Genomic DNA, 15424 nt, shown 5'->3' on the forward strand with positions numbered 1-15424 from the left:
TCAACTTGTGACCAATCACGTTTCATCTATATCCTCACCCATTTTATTTTTCTTTCTATTCTATTTAAAAAACTTTATTGAGATATTCCTATATCATACAACTCACCCAGTTAAAGTATACAATTCAATGGCTTTTAGTACATTTAGACATTCACAAACCTCACCACACCCAATTTTCAAACACTTATTCCAAAAAGAAACTGTGTAGCAGCCAAATGCCCTTTCCCCACAACAACCAGCCCTAGGCAAACACTAAGGTACTTTCTTTCTCAACAGGTTTGCTTATTTTGGACTCAATATAAGAGACATTGTACAACATGTTGTCTTTTTTGACTGGCTTCGTTCACTTAGCAAAAGGTTTCTTGTTTTTTTGTTTTTTGGTTTTTTTGAAACAGAGTCTCACTCTGTTGCCCAGGCTAGAGTGCCTTGGCGTCAGCCCAGCTCACAGCAACCTCAAACTCCTGGGTTCAAGCAATCCCTCTGCCTCAGCCTCCTAAGTAGCTAGGACTACAGGCATGTGCCACCATGCCTGGCTAATTTTTTCTATATATTTTTAGCTGTCCAGATAATTTCTTTCTATTTTTTAGTAGAGATGAGGTCTTGCTCTTGCTCAGGCTGGTCTTGAACTCCTGACCTCAGTTATCCTCCTGCCTTGGCCTCCCAGAGTGCTAGGATTACAGGCGTGAGCCACCATGCCCTGCCTAGCATAAGGTTTTTAAGGCTTGTCCATGTTGTGTGTGTATTGATACACTCTGCACGCAATAATTGTTTAAGGTCCATTTGGAAATGCTGAAGCCTGGCTTCTGTCTATATCCCATGTTTAGTTGTCCCAGCATTTTGCTGGTGACAGATACGGTGGGCACCAGAAATATCCTGAGTCACCAATGCTGCTCCAGAGCAGTTGCCAACTAGTTCATGTCAAAATCCTCCAGGCTTCATTTTGAGGTCTTCTGGCACCCAGAATCTGTCCTGAGAACACTAGAGATGATTCTCTTACCATTTGCAGTCAGATCTTTCCTGAGGTCTATTTTCTATTTTCTGAGCCACTTTTTGACATTTTGGCCTCTCTGAACCAGTCCCAATATTTGTCTCTGTGAAATTGTAAGGGCCATGATTTTAGGAAGGGCCACTTACTTGCCATAGTATTGAGCCTCAAGTTGCTCTTTTGTTGCTTGTGTTTCTACCTTTGTTGTGACCATTTCATCAGAAAACATCGAGGCTTCTAGTGATTTCTTAATCTGCTGACCATTTTCATCTTGGGTTCCTGCTGATGACATGAACCTTCATTGTTTCCAGAGCATCTTGAAGTCATGTGCCAGCCCCAGTGAGTGCATGTCATCGGCATATGTGATAACCCTTTGTCCATCGCCTATTGGCAAGCTCAAGTGCACGCACGGAGCTTGGGCACATTTTCCTCTGCAGTAAGGGATGGCCTCTGAGGGTGAAGTTAGACCTATTATAGTTTATATGGCTCAAGACTTTCCTGTTTGGATTGAACAATGTCCAACCTGGACTTTTTATGGGAGTCTCCAACAATTCTGTTTGAGGGGTAGATACCTAGTTCTGGAACCATCTGAACAGAGGTTAAGCAATCAGAAGGTTCCCCTTCTTCAGATAAAGGACAACTATGGGCCGGGCGCGGTGGCTCACGCCTGTAATCCTAGCACTCTGGGAGGCCGAGGCGGGTGGATCGCTCAAGGTCAGGAGTTCGAGACCAGCCTGAGCAAGAGCGAGACCCCGTCTCTACTAAAAATAGAAAGAAATTATATGGACAACTAAAATATATATAGAAAAAATTAGCCGGGCATGGTGGCGCGTGCCTGTAGTCCCAGCTACTCGGGAAGCTGAGGCAGTAGAATCGCTTGAGCCCAGGAGTTTGAGGTTGCTGTGAGCTAAGGCTGACGCCATGGCACTCACTCTAGCCCGGGCAACAAAGTGAGACTCTGTCTCAAAAAAAAAAAAAAAAAAAAAAAGGACAACTATGGTGGAGATCAAGATGCTACAGTTGCTGATATAAATGGGTGAGGGAGAAAGTAATGGAATCTCATGGGGGGTGAGTGGGCTTTCTCAGAAATACTGACTATTTTCAGTGAGCAGCAAATATTGTACGGCGTGAGGGACCATTATGCCAAAGGAGCCCGTGGGGTGAGGTGGCAGAGGTCTGCAGGTGCTTGGCCGCTGCTGCTGGTCTGAGACAAGGTGGATGGGGCTTCTCTGCTGGATGGAGAAAAAGGCTGTCATGGCTTTTTGCCTCTAGTCCCCAGGGAGCCGAGTAAAACTTGGAAGGCTTTGGGTCTGAGCGAGCAGAAAGGTTTAGGGTTAGGTAGACCCAGAGTGGGAATCTGTTGGACTGCTAATTTGAGGTCACAAAATAGCTGCTCATATTTAGGTTCCTGTTTCAGTTTCCTAGGGCTGCCATAGCAAATGATCCCAAACTTGGTGACTTACAAAAGAAATTTGCCAGAAGTTGGAAATCAAGTTGTCAGCATATCCATGTTCCCTTTGAAGACTTTAGAGGAATCTTTCCTTGCCTCTTCCAGCTTCTGTTGGCTGCAGGATTTCCCTGGCTTGTGGCCACACCGTTCCAATCTACCTGTCTTCACACGGTGCCTTGTCTCTCTGTGTCTCTTACAAGTACACTTATCACTGGATTTGGGGTCCACTGGGGTAATCCAGGATGATCTCATCTCAAAATCCTTAACTTAATTACATTTGTAAAACCCTTTTTCTCCAATGAAAATATTTACAGATTCCGACACAGGGACAGATCTTCCTGGGAGCCACCATTCAATCCACTGCATTTCCCAAGCATGAGGGCTCTGACACTGAAAACTGAGTTGAAGACCCAGAAGACTGGCGATCGCAAAACGTTAGGGACTGAGTTTCTGCAATAGGTAGTATGACCCCAAATCTCATTTAATTGTCTTTTAGTGTCAGGATTGGGAAGTTCTGAATGGCTTATGCATGTGGGGGATTTACCTTCCTGGGGCAGGCCATGTCCTAAGTAATGTGCGTTGCTCTGTCAAAATTGTAGTTCATAGGGTATAGACATCTCCTGACCTGTATTTGCATTATAGAGATCCAAATGAGTAACCCAGCTAATGTGAGGCACAGATTCTGACTTTGTCTTGTAACAACTCCCTTTTTGCCCTGGATCCCCAGTTGCCACTACCACATACTTCCTTTGCAGCCAAGATGCCTGGTCCTATTTGCCTTACACTAACATCTCATACACACAAGGAATAGTATTGAGGCCTATCACACAGAGGCCCTAATTCTTTAAAGGGCCCATGCTTGAGGGGCCACGTGGCTGCAGAACATTATGGCTGGATGAGGATCTCAGGGCAGAACCAAGCTCTGCCATCCAGTGGTGCAATCCCTAGAGAACAAGGGTCTGTGTCCCCCTTCTGTGGAAGGGCTGAATGTGCTAGATTTTCTGATGCGCCAAGCCCTGGGTCTACCCTCTTTCTGAGCTGTGAATTGGGTCCTGCCAAGACACATCCTTCTTTTTTTTTTTTTTTTTTTTTGAGACAGGGTCTGTTGCCCAGGCTAAAGTGCAGTATCATCATCACAGTTGACTGCAACCTCCAACTCCTGGCCTCAAGTGATCCTCCTGCCTCAGCCTCCCGAGTAGCTGGGACTACAGGAGTGCATCAACAAACCCAGATAATTTTTTAAATGTTTTTAATAAAGAAGGGGTCTTGCCATTGCCCAAGCTGGTCTCAAATTTTGGCCTTAAGGGGTCGTCCTCTCTCAGCCTCCCAAAGGGCTAGGATTACAAGCTTGAGCCACCACACCCAGCCAACACATCCCTCTGTGTCCCATCTGAGCCAAGCAATGGTTTGCAGGGTTGAGAGGTGTGATGTCCTCAAAGTAAAACTGGATGGTGATGGGTCAGTAGGGGCTTGTGATTCATGGCAGTTGAGCTAAAACTATTTTGGGAGAACCCCCAAAGGAGGAAAAGGTGTGGCAGGTAATTTTCTTGGGTGTGCGCCCATCCATCAAGGCAAAATGGGGATGTTTGCTTTGGCCTAAGATACATAAATTCCCTTTCTTGCTTAAGAGACAGTGAAGAGAAAGATTAAAGAAGAAAAAGATGTTCTGTGACTAGACTTACAGGTACGGGCAGGCTACATCTCTCTGTGTGATTCCCAGTGCACCCCCGTATGGGAGGGAATGTTTATGAAGCTCTTGTAACAGAGGGAATGGCCTGAAGAAGAGGGTAAAAATATTTTCTGTCTTTTAAAACATCCTCCACTCCTTTTTGAGATCTAAAATCTGCATCCCTGCCTCAGGCCATGGTTGAAAGGGGCAGGGTAAGTCTTTTGTTATTTGTGCTACAGGAGATGGCCCAGCTTGGACCTGGTAGAGGGAGGTCCTAGGCAGAGGTCAGGAGATTGTCGTAAGTGGAGATGGGACATCAGAATCATCAATTATAGTTGAACAGCAATTGCCTGAAGCTTAATGGCCTCTCCTTAAAAGCTCTGTGTTTCTGCTTGTTAGGAGGACGATGGCATTTCAGACAGGAGTCTCCATCCTCCTCCTTTGCCAGCAAAGTAAGAAACTAGTCTTTCCTTACCCTCAAACTGCTTGTTTTTGTTCTTCTGATTCAGCCTCAAGGACAAATTCCAAGCTTTCTGTAACACTCTTACTGTGTGGTAAGCCGTTTTATGTGTTACATAACCCCTGTGTTTGCTAGAGTGTCGACGTTTTCGTTTTGCCCAAAGTCATAGTTAATAAGAAAACTATTTAGCATCTCCTGATGAGATATGTACCCATAAAACCAAGCTCAACTGAAAAGGAATTTCCAAAGGTGTGTCAAGGTGTGGATGGCCAATTAGACTCCTCCACCCACCTTCCTCAGTGTGTTTGACCTTGGTGTTTGTATTAGTGACTTTGAGAACTGCAGAGAGCTGCCATCTCATCCTGACTCAGCTTCTCCCAAGCAGAGCTGGCAAACTCCCTCTGCTCTGTCATCCTGAGTCCACTTTCTTTATCAAGTCACTTCAAACCTGAGGTCAGGAAGGTGGTACCTTAGGTGTGGTTCCCTTACTGTCCCAACTGATATTTCTTTCTTTGTCTCTAAAGCTTATTGGAAACTTCATTTTAAAGACATAGAGTATTCAAGTTTTCTATTTCTTCTTCAGTGAGCTTAGTGTTTTTCAAAAACTTTGGTACATTTTATCTAAGTTGTTAATTCCACTGATATGAAGTTCTTCTTAATATGCCCTTCTTACCATTCATTATTTGTAGTGATACCACCCCTCTCATTCCTCACATTGGTAATTGGTGTCTTTCATATTTTTTCCCTGATTTATCTGGCTAGATTTTATTGATATTTCATATGGAGCCAGTTTTTGGTCTCATTGATTTTCCTCTACTTTTTTTTCTGATTATATTGATTTATGTTTTGATTTTTATTTCCTTTCTTCTGCCCACTTTGGGGTTCATTTGCTCATATTCTAGTTTCTTACCATGGAAGCTCAGGTCGTTGATTTGAGAGAGTTCCTCTTTTCTCATGTAGGTGTTAAGTGATATAAATTTCCCTCTAAGTACTACTTTAGCAGCATCCTACAAACATTGATATATTGTTTTCAATTTCATTTAGTTCAAAATACTTTCTTACTAACTTTTCAATATCTTTTGACAAAGAGTGTTTCCAAGTATTCAGGGATTTTCTAGCTATCTTTCTGCTATTGATTGCTAATGTAATTCCATGGTAGTCAGAGAACTTACTTTGTATGACTTGACTCCTTAGTTTGAAAAGCTGGGAGAGAGATAGTAAAGCTTGTTCTAATGCAATGGCAATCTCAGAGAGGCAAGATTTGGTGAAGGAGAGAAAAGGAATAATCGCAAGAACCAAACGCTGGAGAAGGTGATCCTAGATGGATCCAGAACTGAGGTGGGGGCGTGGCCTGGGAAGGAGTACAGGTCTTCTCTTGCAGCAGAAGAGGAGGCAGAGAGTGGAGGTCTAGTTGCAGGTGTGTTGAATGGTTCTCTCTGATAGCATTTCTCTTTGAAGGGTGACAGATTTGAGATCATTATCCAGAGGGACTAGCCTGGGAGATATGAGGAAAAAAATAGTGATATTGCAGAGAAGGAAAGTGAATTTATTAGAGAAAAAGGCAGCATTGGCTAATAGAATTTGTGGTCCCTTTGGGATTGAGCTTGTAACATAAAAGAGCATAGTCAGCTTCTTGTGATCCCTCCCCCAGAGCTGCTAGCTGCTGGTGCAGGCTGAGCATGGTGGGTAGGGACATGGGTTGGGGTTTTGCCAGGCTTCTGCAGCAGAGTGAAGGGTGTTTTCAAGGGGAGAGTTTTAGCGTAGGGCTATGGCCCTGTTCCCTCTTTGAGATATTTTGCCTCTTTCTACATTTTAGGTAACTGACAGGGATGCAAATACTGCCCTGTCTAGTGCTGGTTGAACTTCCTCCCCTCTGCGGAAACACCAGTTTTGTCCACATTTGCAATTTAGCTGAACATTTCTTTTTTTCCGCACATAAATCTGTGCCCTTTTAGCTTTCCCTTTGAACCAGTTATAACAGCTACCTGGTTGCTTCATATCGTATCAGTGAAATACATTTTTGACCCAACATTGTTTTTATATCTGTATGGCAGCCATGGTTTTGCCTTTTTCTGAAAATTTCATTTTAGAACCATGTACCTATCTCCCAGCATAAAATAAAAAAAGCCTTATCAATACAGCAGGAACCCCTTGTGTCCCTCCCTCCCTCACCCCAGAGGTAATGAGGTCCTTGAATTTAGAATCATGCTTTCTTTAAATGACTTAAAGTTAGGTATTATTTTTAAGGTACCAGAGGAAAAATATATTTGCAATTCAAGTATACATTTCCAAACTAGCATTTCAGATACCACAGTCTTGACCTAGGCATTTTTGTTCTGCTGTATGATTGTATAAACACAACAACCAGGAGGATCTGAACAGCTCTACTGAAGAGCTAAACTGTACAGTAAATCTTTTTCCATACACTACAGTACAGTAAACCTCATTTTAAAATAAGGGCCCCATCATTACTTTAATGGGCAATCACGTTTCATTTCTCTAAGCCTGAAAATCATGGGAAGAGTGAGAAATCGTGAGGGCAGGGGTCTTGTGCAACATGTAGTGATTCTGTGGGAGGGAGAGAAAGGCGTGGGCACTTACTGATGCCCACTGGAGCCCAGCTGGGTGTTGGGCGGTGAACACGTGTTCCTCATCACCACAACGGACAGTGTCAGGCCTGTTTACAGGAACTAATGACAGTAGGTGCTGTTTTCAACACTTTACCTCAATACACAGAGTCCTTCATTATCTCCATTTGACAGTGGAGGAAACCGAGGCACAGTAAGATGCAGTGATGTTGCCTGAGTTCATGAGCTAAGTGGCAGAGTTTGGAACTTCTCCCTCATGTTTTGAAAGCTTTCAACAAATAAAAGTTGAAAGAACAGTAAATAGATACTCGTACATCCATCAGGTCTCAACAATTATTAAAATTTTTATATTTCACTTATCCATTAATCTCTCTGTGTATATTTTATTGAGATATATTAACATTCTGGACCTAATGACACTTCAAGCCTACGTAAATATCATATTTACATCAAGGAGATTTAACAATTCTCATCTCAGTCTTTCATGCCTCGATGTTTCATACAGTCACCCACTCACGTTTCACACACTGCCATTGGTTGTTTTTCCGCAGTGACTTTGGCTCCTGAAAGAGACCAAGTCAGCTGCCGTTCCCTCTGTGTCTGTCCACGTCTCCCTAAAGCCCAAGGGGCAAGTCCAGCTGTGCTCCTGGTTGACACGTTGTCTGCTTTCCTGTTACCCACTGGCAGACGTGAGCACGTGAAACAGACTGTGTGCCTCGCAAAGCTGAAGACAGTCCCTGTCTGGCTCCTTCTTTACTTTCTGGGTTTGCTGACCCCTGAGTTAAACTGTTCCTTCACTTGCCTTAACTTTTAGGTTGACTACACACGTGAGAAAGAGCTAGATCGGCATGTAAACAATCTGCACACACGGACATTGATAAAGAACCATTTATTCAACTATTGACTTTCATTCATGATTTTCAGCAATCACATGTTTTCGTCTCCCTACATCACAAAGGAAATTACAAAAGACTTTGTAGAATTAGCAGTCAACTGCATGAGTAGCCTACTCCATTTGTAGCGCATTAGTGAATACATGGTAGGGATGTTTTGATTTGATTTTTTTTATTGGATAGCAATATTTTTGACATTGTAAATTTCCTTTGGGTCAAATCAGGACAGGGTATAAAATGGGGCCCACAGATGGAGCTGTGAGTCCAGCTCACCACTCTTGAACTTTCTTGTCCGATATGAACTGTCCATGAGGCGCCTCTGCATCTTGGGGCAAAAGGGCCAAGTACACAGGGGTCTCTGCTCCTTCTTCTGGACTTTTGGTGGCGTTGGGTCCCCCCATGTCGGTTCTAACCCAGCCTGGGCAGCAGGAATTCAGGAGGATTTTGTCTCCTTTCCTCTGCTCACTCAGTTTCCTGGCCTGGATTCTCGACAGGACTGTCACGCCAATCTTTGAAACTCCATATGCGGTGTTGGGCCAGCCCTCTTTCTCGTGCACTCCCTTCTTGGTATCTTCCACAAACTTCTTCATGAGCCCCACCAGCTCCTCCTCCGTGATGGTCTTGCTACGGAACTTCTGCTGCAGCTCTGGGCTGCATTTTTTAAGGGTCATGAGACTCATCATGCTGGACACATTCACCACTCTGCCTAAAATACATGACAAATCATTATGTAGAAAGGCATAATGATTTTAATCATTTAGGCCACACCCTTTAATCTTTGTAAACGTGGCTGCTTCAATTCACAACTGCAAAGAGGTTAGAATGCATGGCACATTTATATACCATGGGATATTACTTCAGAATCAAAAGGAATGAAATAATGTCTTCTACAGCTACTTGGATGGAATAGGAGGCCATTATTCAAAGTGAAGTAACCCAGGAAAAAAGAACCAAATACAGTATGTTCTCACTTATAAGTGGGAGCTAAGCAATGGGTGTGCATGGTCATGCAGAGTGACTTAGTGGATATTTGAGACTCTGAAGAGGGGTAATGGGGATTGTGAGATGCAAAATTACTCATTGGGTACAACAAACATGAGTCAGGTTAATCGTATATTATAAGCCTAGACTCCTCCCCTGTGCATGAGCCATGTAATAAAATACCAGTATTATCCCTTAAATCTACTTTTTTTTTTTTTAAGTGGCTACATGTCTCAACTGGTGTGTATTTAATGGGTGGGTCCATCTCCCGTCCCGTTACTTGAGGTCAGCACTACAGCAGTTTACAATGCAACACATATGGCAGTCACGTCCAGAATAGGGAGCATGTTGAAGGGGAGTTAACCTGAGCCCGGGGCTGGGCAGCGGCAGATTCTGCACATCCCTATAAACCATGCTACGGGCTTGGACTTTGTTCTGGCAGGATTTGGGGGAGAGGACTGACACAGCATGCGGGATCCTGGGAAAGGAAAAGACCCAGGAAAGGAGGGTCCTTAGAAGGGTCTGCAGTTGTCCAGGATGACAGCTGAGGGCCTGTTGTAGAGCTGGCATTAGGTGGATTCAGGATAAACTCCATGGGCTCAACTGCTAGGCCCTGGTCAGTGATGATATGGGGGCAGGGCATGGTGACCTGTGGGATCCTGGTGGGTGGACGGTGGGGTCAGTGTCCAAGATGATTTAGGGAGAAAGATGATCATCCTCTGGAAATGTCTGTTTTATTACAGAGTGGGAGGGGGCATTTCTGGGAGTGTTCTAGGCAGGTGACACATTTTAGAAGGTCCTGCTGGATGGGTGGTATTGAAGGCTCCACCAGCCTGAATAAGATCAGTCTGATGGAGCAGAGAAAGGGCGCAGGATGAAATCCTACTGCACTGCAACATGTGAGGGGCATAGAGCAAATAAACAGCCTCTCTGAGGAGACACTGGGCTAAGACATGAAGGATAAGAAGGGGCCAGGTGAGCAAAGACCAGTGGGACAGAGAGCACTGACAGCCACCAGAGAAGGAAGGACAAAGTCCTGAAGCAAAACTGTGCCTGGCAGGGTGGAGACAAAGCAAGGAGGCAGGTGCACCTGCAGCATGGGGAGTCCACAGGGCCGGATCCCGGGGCACAGACAAGGTGTGCTGTTTCCGTCACACTCACCTTGGGGTTTTATTAGAGGGAGTAACTCTGTGCAGACATCTCGGGTCCCAAAAAAGTTTGTTTTCAGGGTCACTTCTGCTTGAATATGGAAGGGTGTGGTATCAGCAGCTTTTAGGGGAGAAAGAGAACAGAGTTAAAGGACAGTAGCCGTAGGGTGACTTTCCATAGAATGACACACAGACACACAAAATAGTGCCTGTGAATTCTGTTGACTTGTGTCTGAAGTCTGCATCTAGTTACAGTATTGTGCCCATGTCAATTTCCTGGTTTGATAGCCTTCCACACTGTATTTTTGAATGATGGTACCATGGGGGGAAGGTGGATGAAGGGTTCACACACTGGATCACAATGTATCAATTTTTTGCAATTTCTTGTTTATTTCAAAATCAGTTAAAACTTCACCGAACTTCCCTAAAGTTTAATCTCAGCAAAACTTTGGAAAATCTGGGAAAGATCCCCAGGAATCCCAGCCAAGGAATCACTAAGCTCCCTTTGGCTGGAAGTCCCTCCCTCTCCCTGAGAACTCTGGCTCTGTGGGCAGCTCCCTGCCCTCCCTCTGCTCCTGGGAGCATGTTCAGTCCCTCCAGGGGCCAAAAATTGCTGCAGGGTTTCTCCCACCCGGCAGGAGGCCCAACTGGAGGCCACCTTCCCTCTGAGCACCCCAACCCCTTACCCTTGAAGGCGATGCCCGAGTTGTTGACCAGCACGTCCAGGCCCCCATACTCCCTGCGCAGGAAGTCGCGCAGGGCACGGATGCTCTGCAGGTCGTCGATGTCCAGCTGGTGGAAGCGCGGGCTCAGGCCCTCGGCCTGCAGCTGCTGCACGGCCGCCTGGCCCCGCGCAGCGTCCCGCGCCGTGAGCACCACGTCCCCTGAGAACTGGCGACACAGGTCGCGCGTGATGGTGAAGCCGATGCCCTTGTTGGCGCCTGTCACCAGCGCCACGCGCCTGCGGGACGACATGGCTGAGCTGGGCGCGCGGGGTACCTGTGCGGAGAAGGATCAGGCTGAGGTGCTGGAGCAGCTCGGTGAGTGGGAGCCACTGTGCGAGTGCGGAAAATGCCAGGTGAGCTCAAGTAGGAAAAGAGCCAGGAGCCCAAGGCTGCAGGTGCAGGACCCGCCTCCGCCAGGGCGGGGCTTGCAGGACCTCCCAGAACCTCCCCAGAGCAGAGGATGCCAAGCAGAGCCCTGTGTGAGGGCTTTGCAAAACGGAAGGCAGGAGACCATGGCTGATCCCTGGGCCTTGCTGGGCGCCTGACAGTGATCAAGCATTTCTGTTGATCATGTGCCTAGATCTGAACTCACCCCTAATCCCTGGTTCTCTGGTTTCTAAGGGGTTTTCTTCGTGTTCCTGCAATTTATTCAATCATGTATAGTTGTGCTTGTAGAAATGTGGCATTTGTATGGACTTTTTGTTTGTTTGTTTGTTCCTGGTGTTCTAAAAAATATATGGCTAGAACTGAAGTCTTTGGAACTAGAGTTGTGGTACAATAAGGAAGGAAATCACAGGCTGATTTCTCCCCTTAGTATAGGAAAGCAAAGCCACTGGCTTGTCCTGGGTCAGGTTTTCCAATAACGTGGGAAACATTCACTAACTCATCACAGGATTACCTGTCTGCACTTGCGGGCCATCGTCTTACCTGTCTCTGGGTTCTGCAGTGTACAGGTGACAAGGGGCTTCCCTGACCTATTTTACACTCAAAATTACACATCAGGATACACCTTCTATCCCCATTTGACAATGAAGAAATGAATCCAGCCTCAGAAAGTTTATAAACTAGTTCAGTGATGGGAAATGAGATTTCTTCCTTACTATTTAGAACAAGAGGGTAAAGGATTATAAGGTCAAGTTTCAATTTTGAGTTGTCCCTAGGTGGCCAGTAGCCACAGTGGCCATTTAAATGCAAATTTAAATCAATCAAAATCAATGCATTTGAAGTTTCAGTTCTTCAGTTCCACTAGGCACATTCAGGTGCTCACTATTCACGTGTGTTAGTGGTGACTGTATTGGGCAGTGCAGATACTGGATATTTCCATCATTGCAGACAGTTCTCTTGGGCACCATGAGTTCAAGTAGAATCCAATTATGTTGCAATTTCAAGGTAAGTTTCCAATCAGTTGCTTTAGAAATGTTGATAATCAGAGAAAAAACTTTGCTTATTTTCAACTGCAATTGTTATGGAGATAATTGTAGATTCACATGCAGTTAGTTAGAGAAAGTAGTAGAGATTCCTTCCTTACACTACACCCAGTTTCCCTCATTGGTAACATTTTGCAACACTATAGTACAATATCACAAATAGGATACTGACAACAAAACAATCCACAAATAATATTCAAATTTCCTCATTTTTATTTGCACTTTTTTGTGTATTTGTTCTATAAATTTTTTTGCCTGTACAGCTTTGTGTATCCACCACTATAGTCAAGATAAGGACATTTCCATCATCACAAGGGTCCCTCCTGCTGCCCTTTCATTAGCATACATACCTGTCTCTTGCTGCCTAACTCAACACCATCTCCTGGCAACCACTAAGGTGTTCACCATTTCTACAAATTTATTGTTTCCAAAATGTTGCCAAGATGGAGTCACACAGTATATAACCTTTTTTTCCCCCCACTCAGGATAATAAAGAGCTCCATTTGGATTTTCTTCCTTAACCGAGTGTGTTTTGGTGAGTCAGTGGTTGGGCTCTCTCCACATCACTAGCTACTTTCTTCCATAGCTGGGGTGAGCCAGTGTTAGAGGGAGGTGGGATGGATTAAACACAGTAAGAGCGCCACTCATCCACAGGGTGTACAGGGAACATTGGACAGGGTGAGGTGCCTGCAATTTCAAAAGGCAAATCGTAATAAGGCCATGAATCATGATTCTCACTTTGAATTATTTATCCTTTTAGTACTGCTACCAACACAAGAATGGACAGATCCATTGGGCAGGATACTCGAGGAAAGGTAACATATAAAATATTGTGTATCAATCACAATTTGATATATGATAAAGGTAACATCAACAATTAATAGGGGAAAGAATTATTCCAGAATTGGCACTGAAGAAAGACATAATAACTAGAAAGAAAAAAAACCCTTATGTCGGGCATGGTGGCACATGCCTATTATCCCAGCAGAGGCCAAGGTGGGAGTATCACTTGAGGCCAGGAGTTGGAGACTAGCCTGAGAAATATAGCGAGACCTCATCTATATAAAACCTTTGTAAAAAAATTAGCTGGGCATGTGGCACCTTCCTGGAGTCCAAGCTTCTTGGCAGGCTGAGGCAGGAGGAATGCTTGAGTTCAGAAATTTGAGTGAGCCAGGATTGGGCCATTGGGACCATTGTACTCCAGCCTGGGTGACAAAGGGAGACTCTGTCTCCAGGAACAAAACAAAAAGGAAAACCCAAACAAATCAAAAAACCTTACAACATACACTAAATAATTCTTTTCTTTTTCTGAGACAGGGTCTCGCTCTGTGGCCTGGGTTAGAATGCAGTGGCGTCATCATAGCTCACTGCAAACTCAAATTCCTGAGCTCAATTGATCCTCCTGGCTCAGTTTCCCCAGTAGCTGGGACTGCAGGCGTGAACCACCGTGCTCAGACCAGTTCCTCCTGTTGTTAACATCTTACTACCCTGGTACATTTGTCACAACTAAAAACCAACTAGAACACTATTATTAAGTAAGCTCCACACTTGATTTCATTTCCCCTAGCTTTTCCCGTAATATCCATTTCTAGTCCAGGATCCTCTCCAGAATGGTACATTACGTTTGGTTGTCAAGACTCTCTAGTTTCCTCTGGTTCATGACAGGCTGTCACGTCGGTGAATGCAGGTTCGGCTGCCCACCACCAGCTGTGTATGCAGGTGGCAGGTTAATTAAACTTGAAAGACAGAACAAGCCGAGAGAGTACTGGAAGCAAAATGGGTTCCCCTTAGCCAGCCTGGCTTTACAGACTGAATGGCCCTTGGGTTATGCTTACAAAATGTGTCCTCACTCTGCAGATCAAGGACGGACACACAGATGCCCAAGCCACCACTACATGAGAAACTTTTCCTTTTAGGCCCACATGGTCCAGACATGCATCTCAGCCATAAAGAATGTCCTGCTTCCCAAAGACTTAAATGATACTTACAGAGAGGATATCAAGATACCTGGTGACAGAGCTTTCTGGGTATAGTTGTTCCAGGGTTTATATAAACAGATGTATAAGGTATTTATTGGCCACCTTAGACAAATTACTAAAGTGACTGCACAAAATATTGCTATACAACAAAAGTCTCTAAATTCCTTAGCTTAAATGGTTAACTATGCTTATGTTTTATATAACAAATTGCATAAGTCTGACACCAAACCTAAGATTACAATATCTCAATGTTTATAGGTAAGTTAACTTTGTAACCTTTCTTTTTGCTTTTGCATTTTGCACATAGTTGCCAAAAAGGTTTTCGAATGTTGATGAGTGCCTGTCCATCTCCATTCCTGTGTGGCCTAGAATGTTTAATTGGCTGGAAGCCTTTTGCGTCTAAGTCCTTTGGATCCAGGGGTCCCATCGAGGTCCTAGATGGACCCAGGGCAGGTAGCCACTCTACCTAGGCAACGATGGGACAAAGTATAAATTTGACCATCTATGCGGCCACTGGCAGATCTTACCCACAAGGGGGGAATTGTGAATGCAAATAAAATCTTAACTCCCTGGCCTGACGGAATGTACCCCTCTTGCCTCAGGAGACCCCAGAAAAACCTTTAAGGTGAGTTGCTGGCCTTGAGGAGAAGGGAGGTCAGATTAGCTCTGCCCCCTCCATTCTGGAGTTATTGTGTGTAACAATTAGATACTAAATCATTAGCAGGCCTAAGGCCATGCAGGACAAGCTTAAAGCACATGTGCTGGCCATCAATGTAGTTCCCAGATCACTTGAGTTTTGCAAATGTCTGGTATATGCGTAGTGGCCTGTCTCTGATTAATGGACATCCTTATCTTAACTTAAAACATTCCAAGGCTTTAGACATAGCTTCATTTCTTTAACCACTCAAAGAATCAAAGAATCTGTAAACCCACCTATAACCTGTAAGTCCCCGCTTCAAGATATCCTGCCTTACTGGGCCGAACCCAAGTATACCTTGCATGTATTGATTTATGATTTTACATGTAATTCTGATATTGAAACTCCAAGTGGGTTTCCCCCTAAGTCCAGTTACTCATCGCACAAAGATCCAATTATTGAGACAATGAGGCTTGCCAAAG

General features: G+C 44.6%; 1 protein-coding gene across 4 annotated transcripts in view; it reads left to right on the forward strand.

The window, feature by feature from the left end:
- Positions 1–15424, forward strand: part of SETD4 (SET domain containing 4) — a 124958-nt gene that overhangs the window by 13462 nt on the left and 96072 nt on the right. For 3 of the 4 annotated variants that reach the window (XM_069474962.1, XM_069474963.1, XM_069474964.1), the window contains exon 1: positions 10861–11252. The exons of the other annotated variant lie outside the window; for it this stretch is intronic. In XM_069474962.1, the coding sequence (XP_069331063.1) occupies positions 10872–11252 (381 nt within the window). In that variant the 5' untranslated portion in view covers positions 10861–10871. Of the gene's footprint in view, positions 1–10860; positions 11253–15424 lie in introns of those variants that run through there. 4 annotated transcript variants of the gene reach the window in all.

Source organism: Eulemur rufifrons, chromosome 7 (assembly GCF_041146395.1).
Source record: "Eulemur rufifrons isolate Redbay chromosome 7, OSU_ERuf_1, whole genome shotgun sequence".
Lineage (NCBI taxonomy): Eukaryota > Metazoa > Chordata > Mammalia > Primates > Lemuridae > Eulemur > Eulemur rufifrons.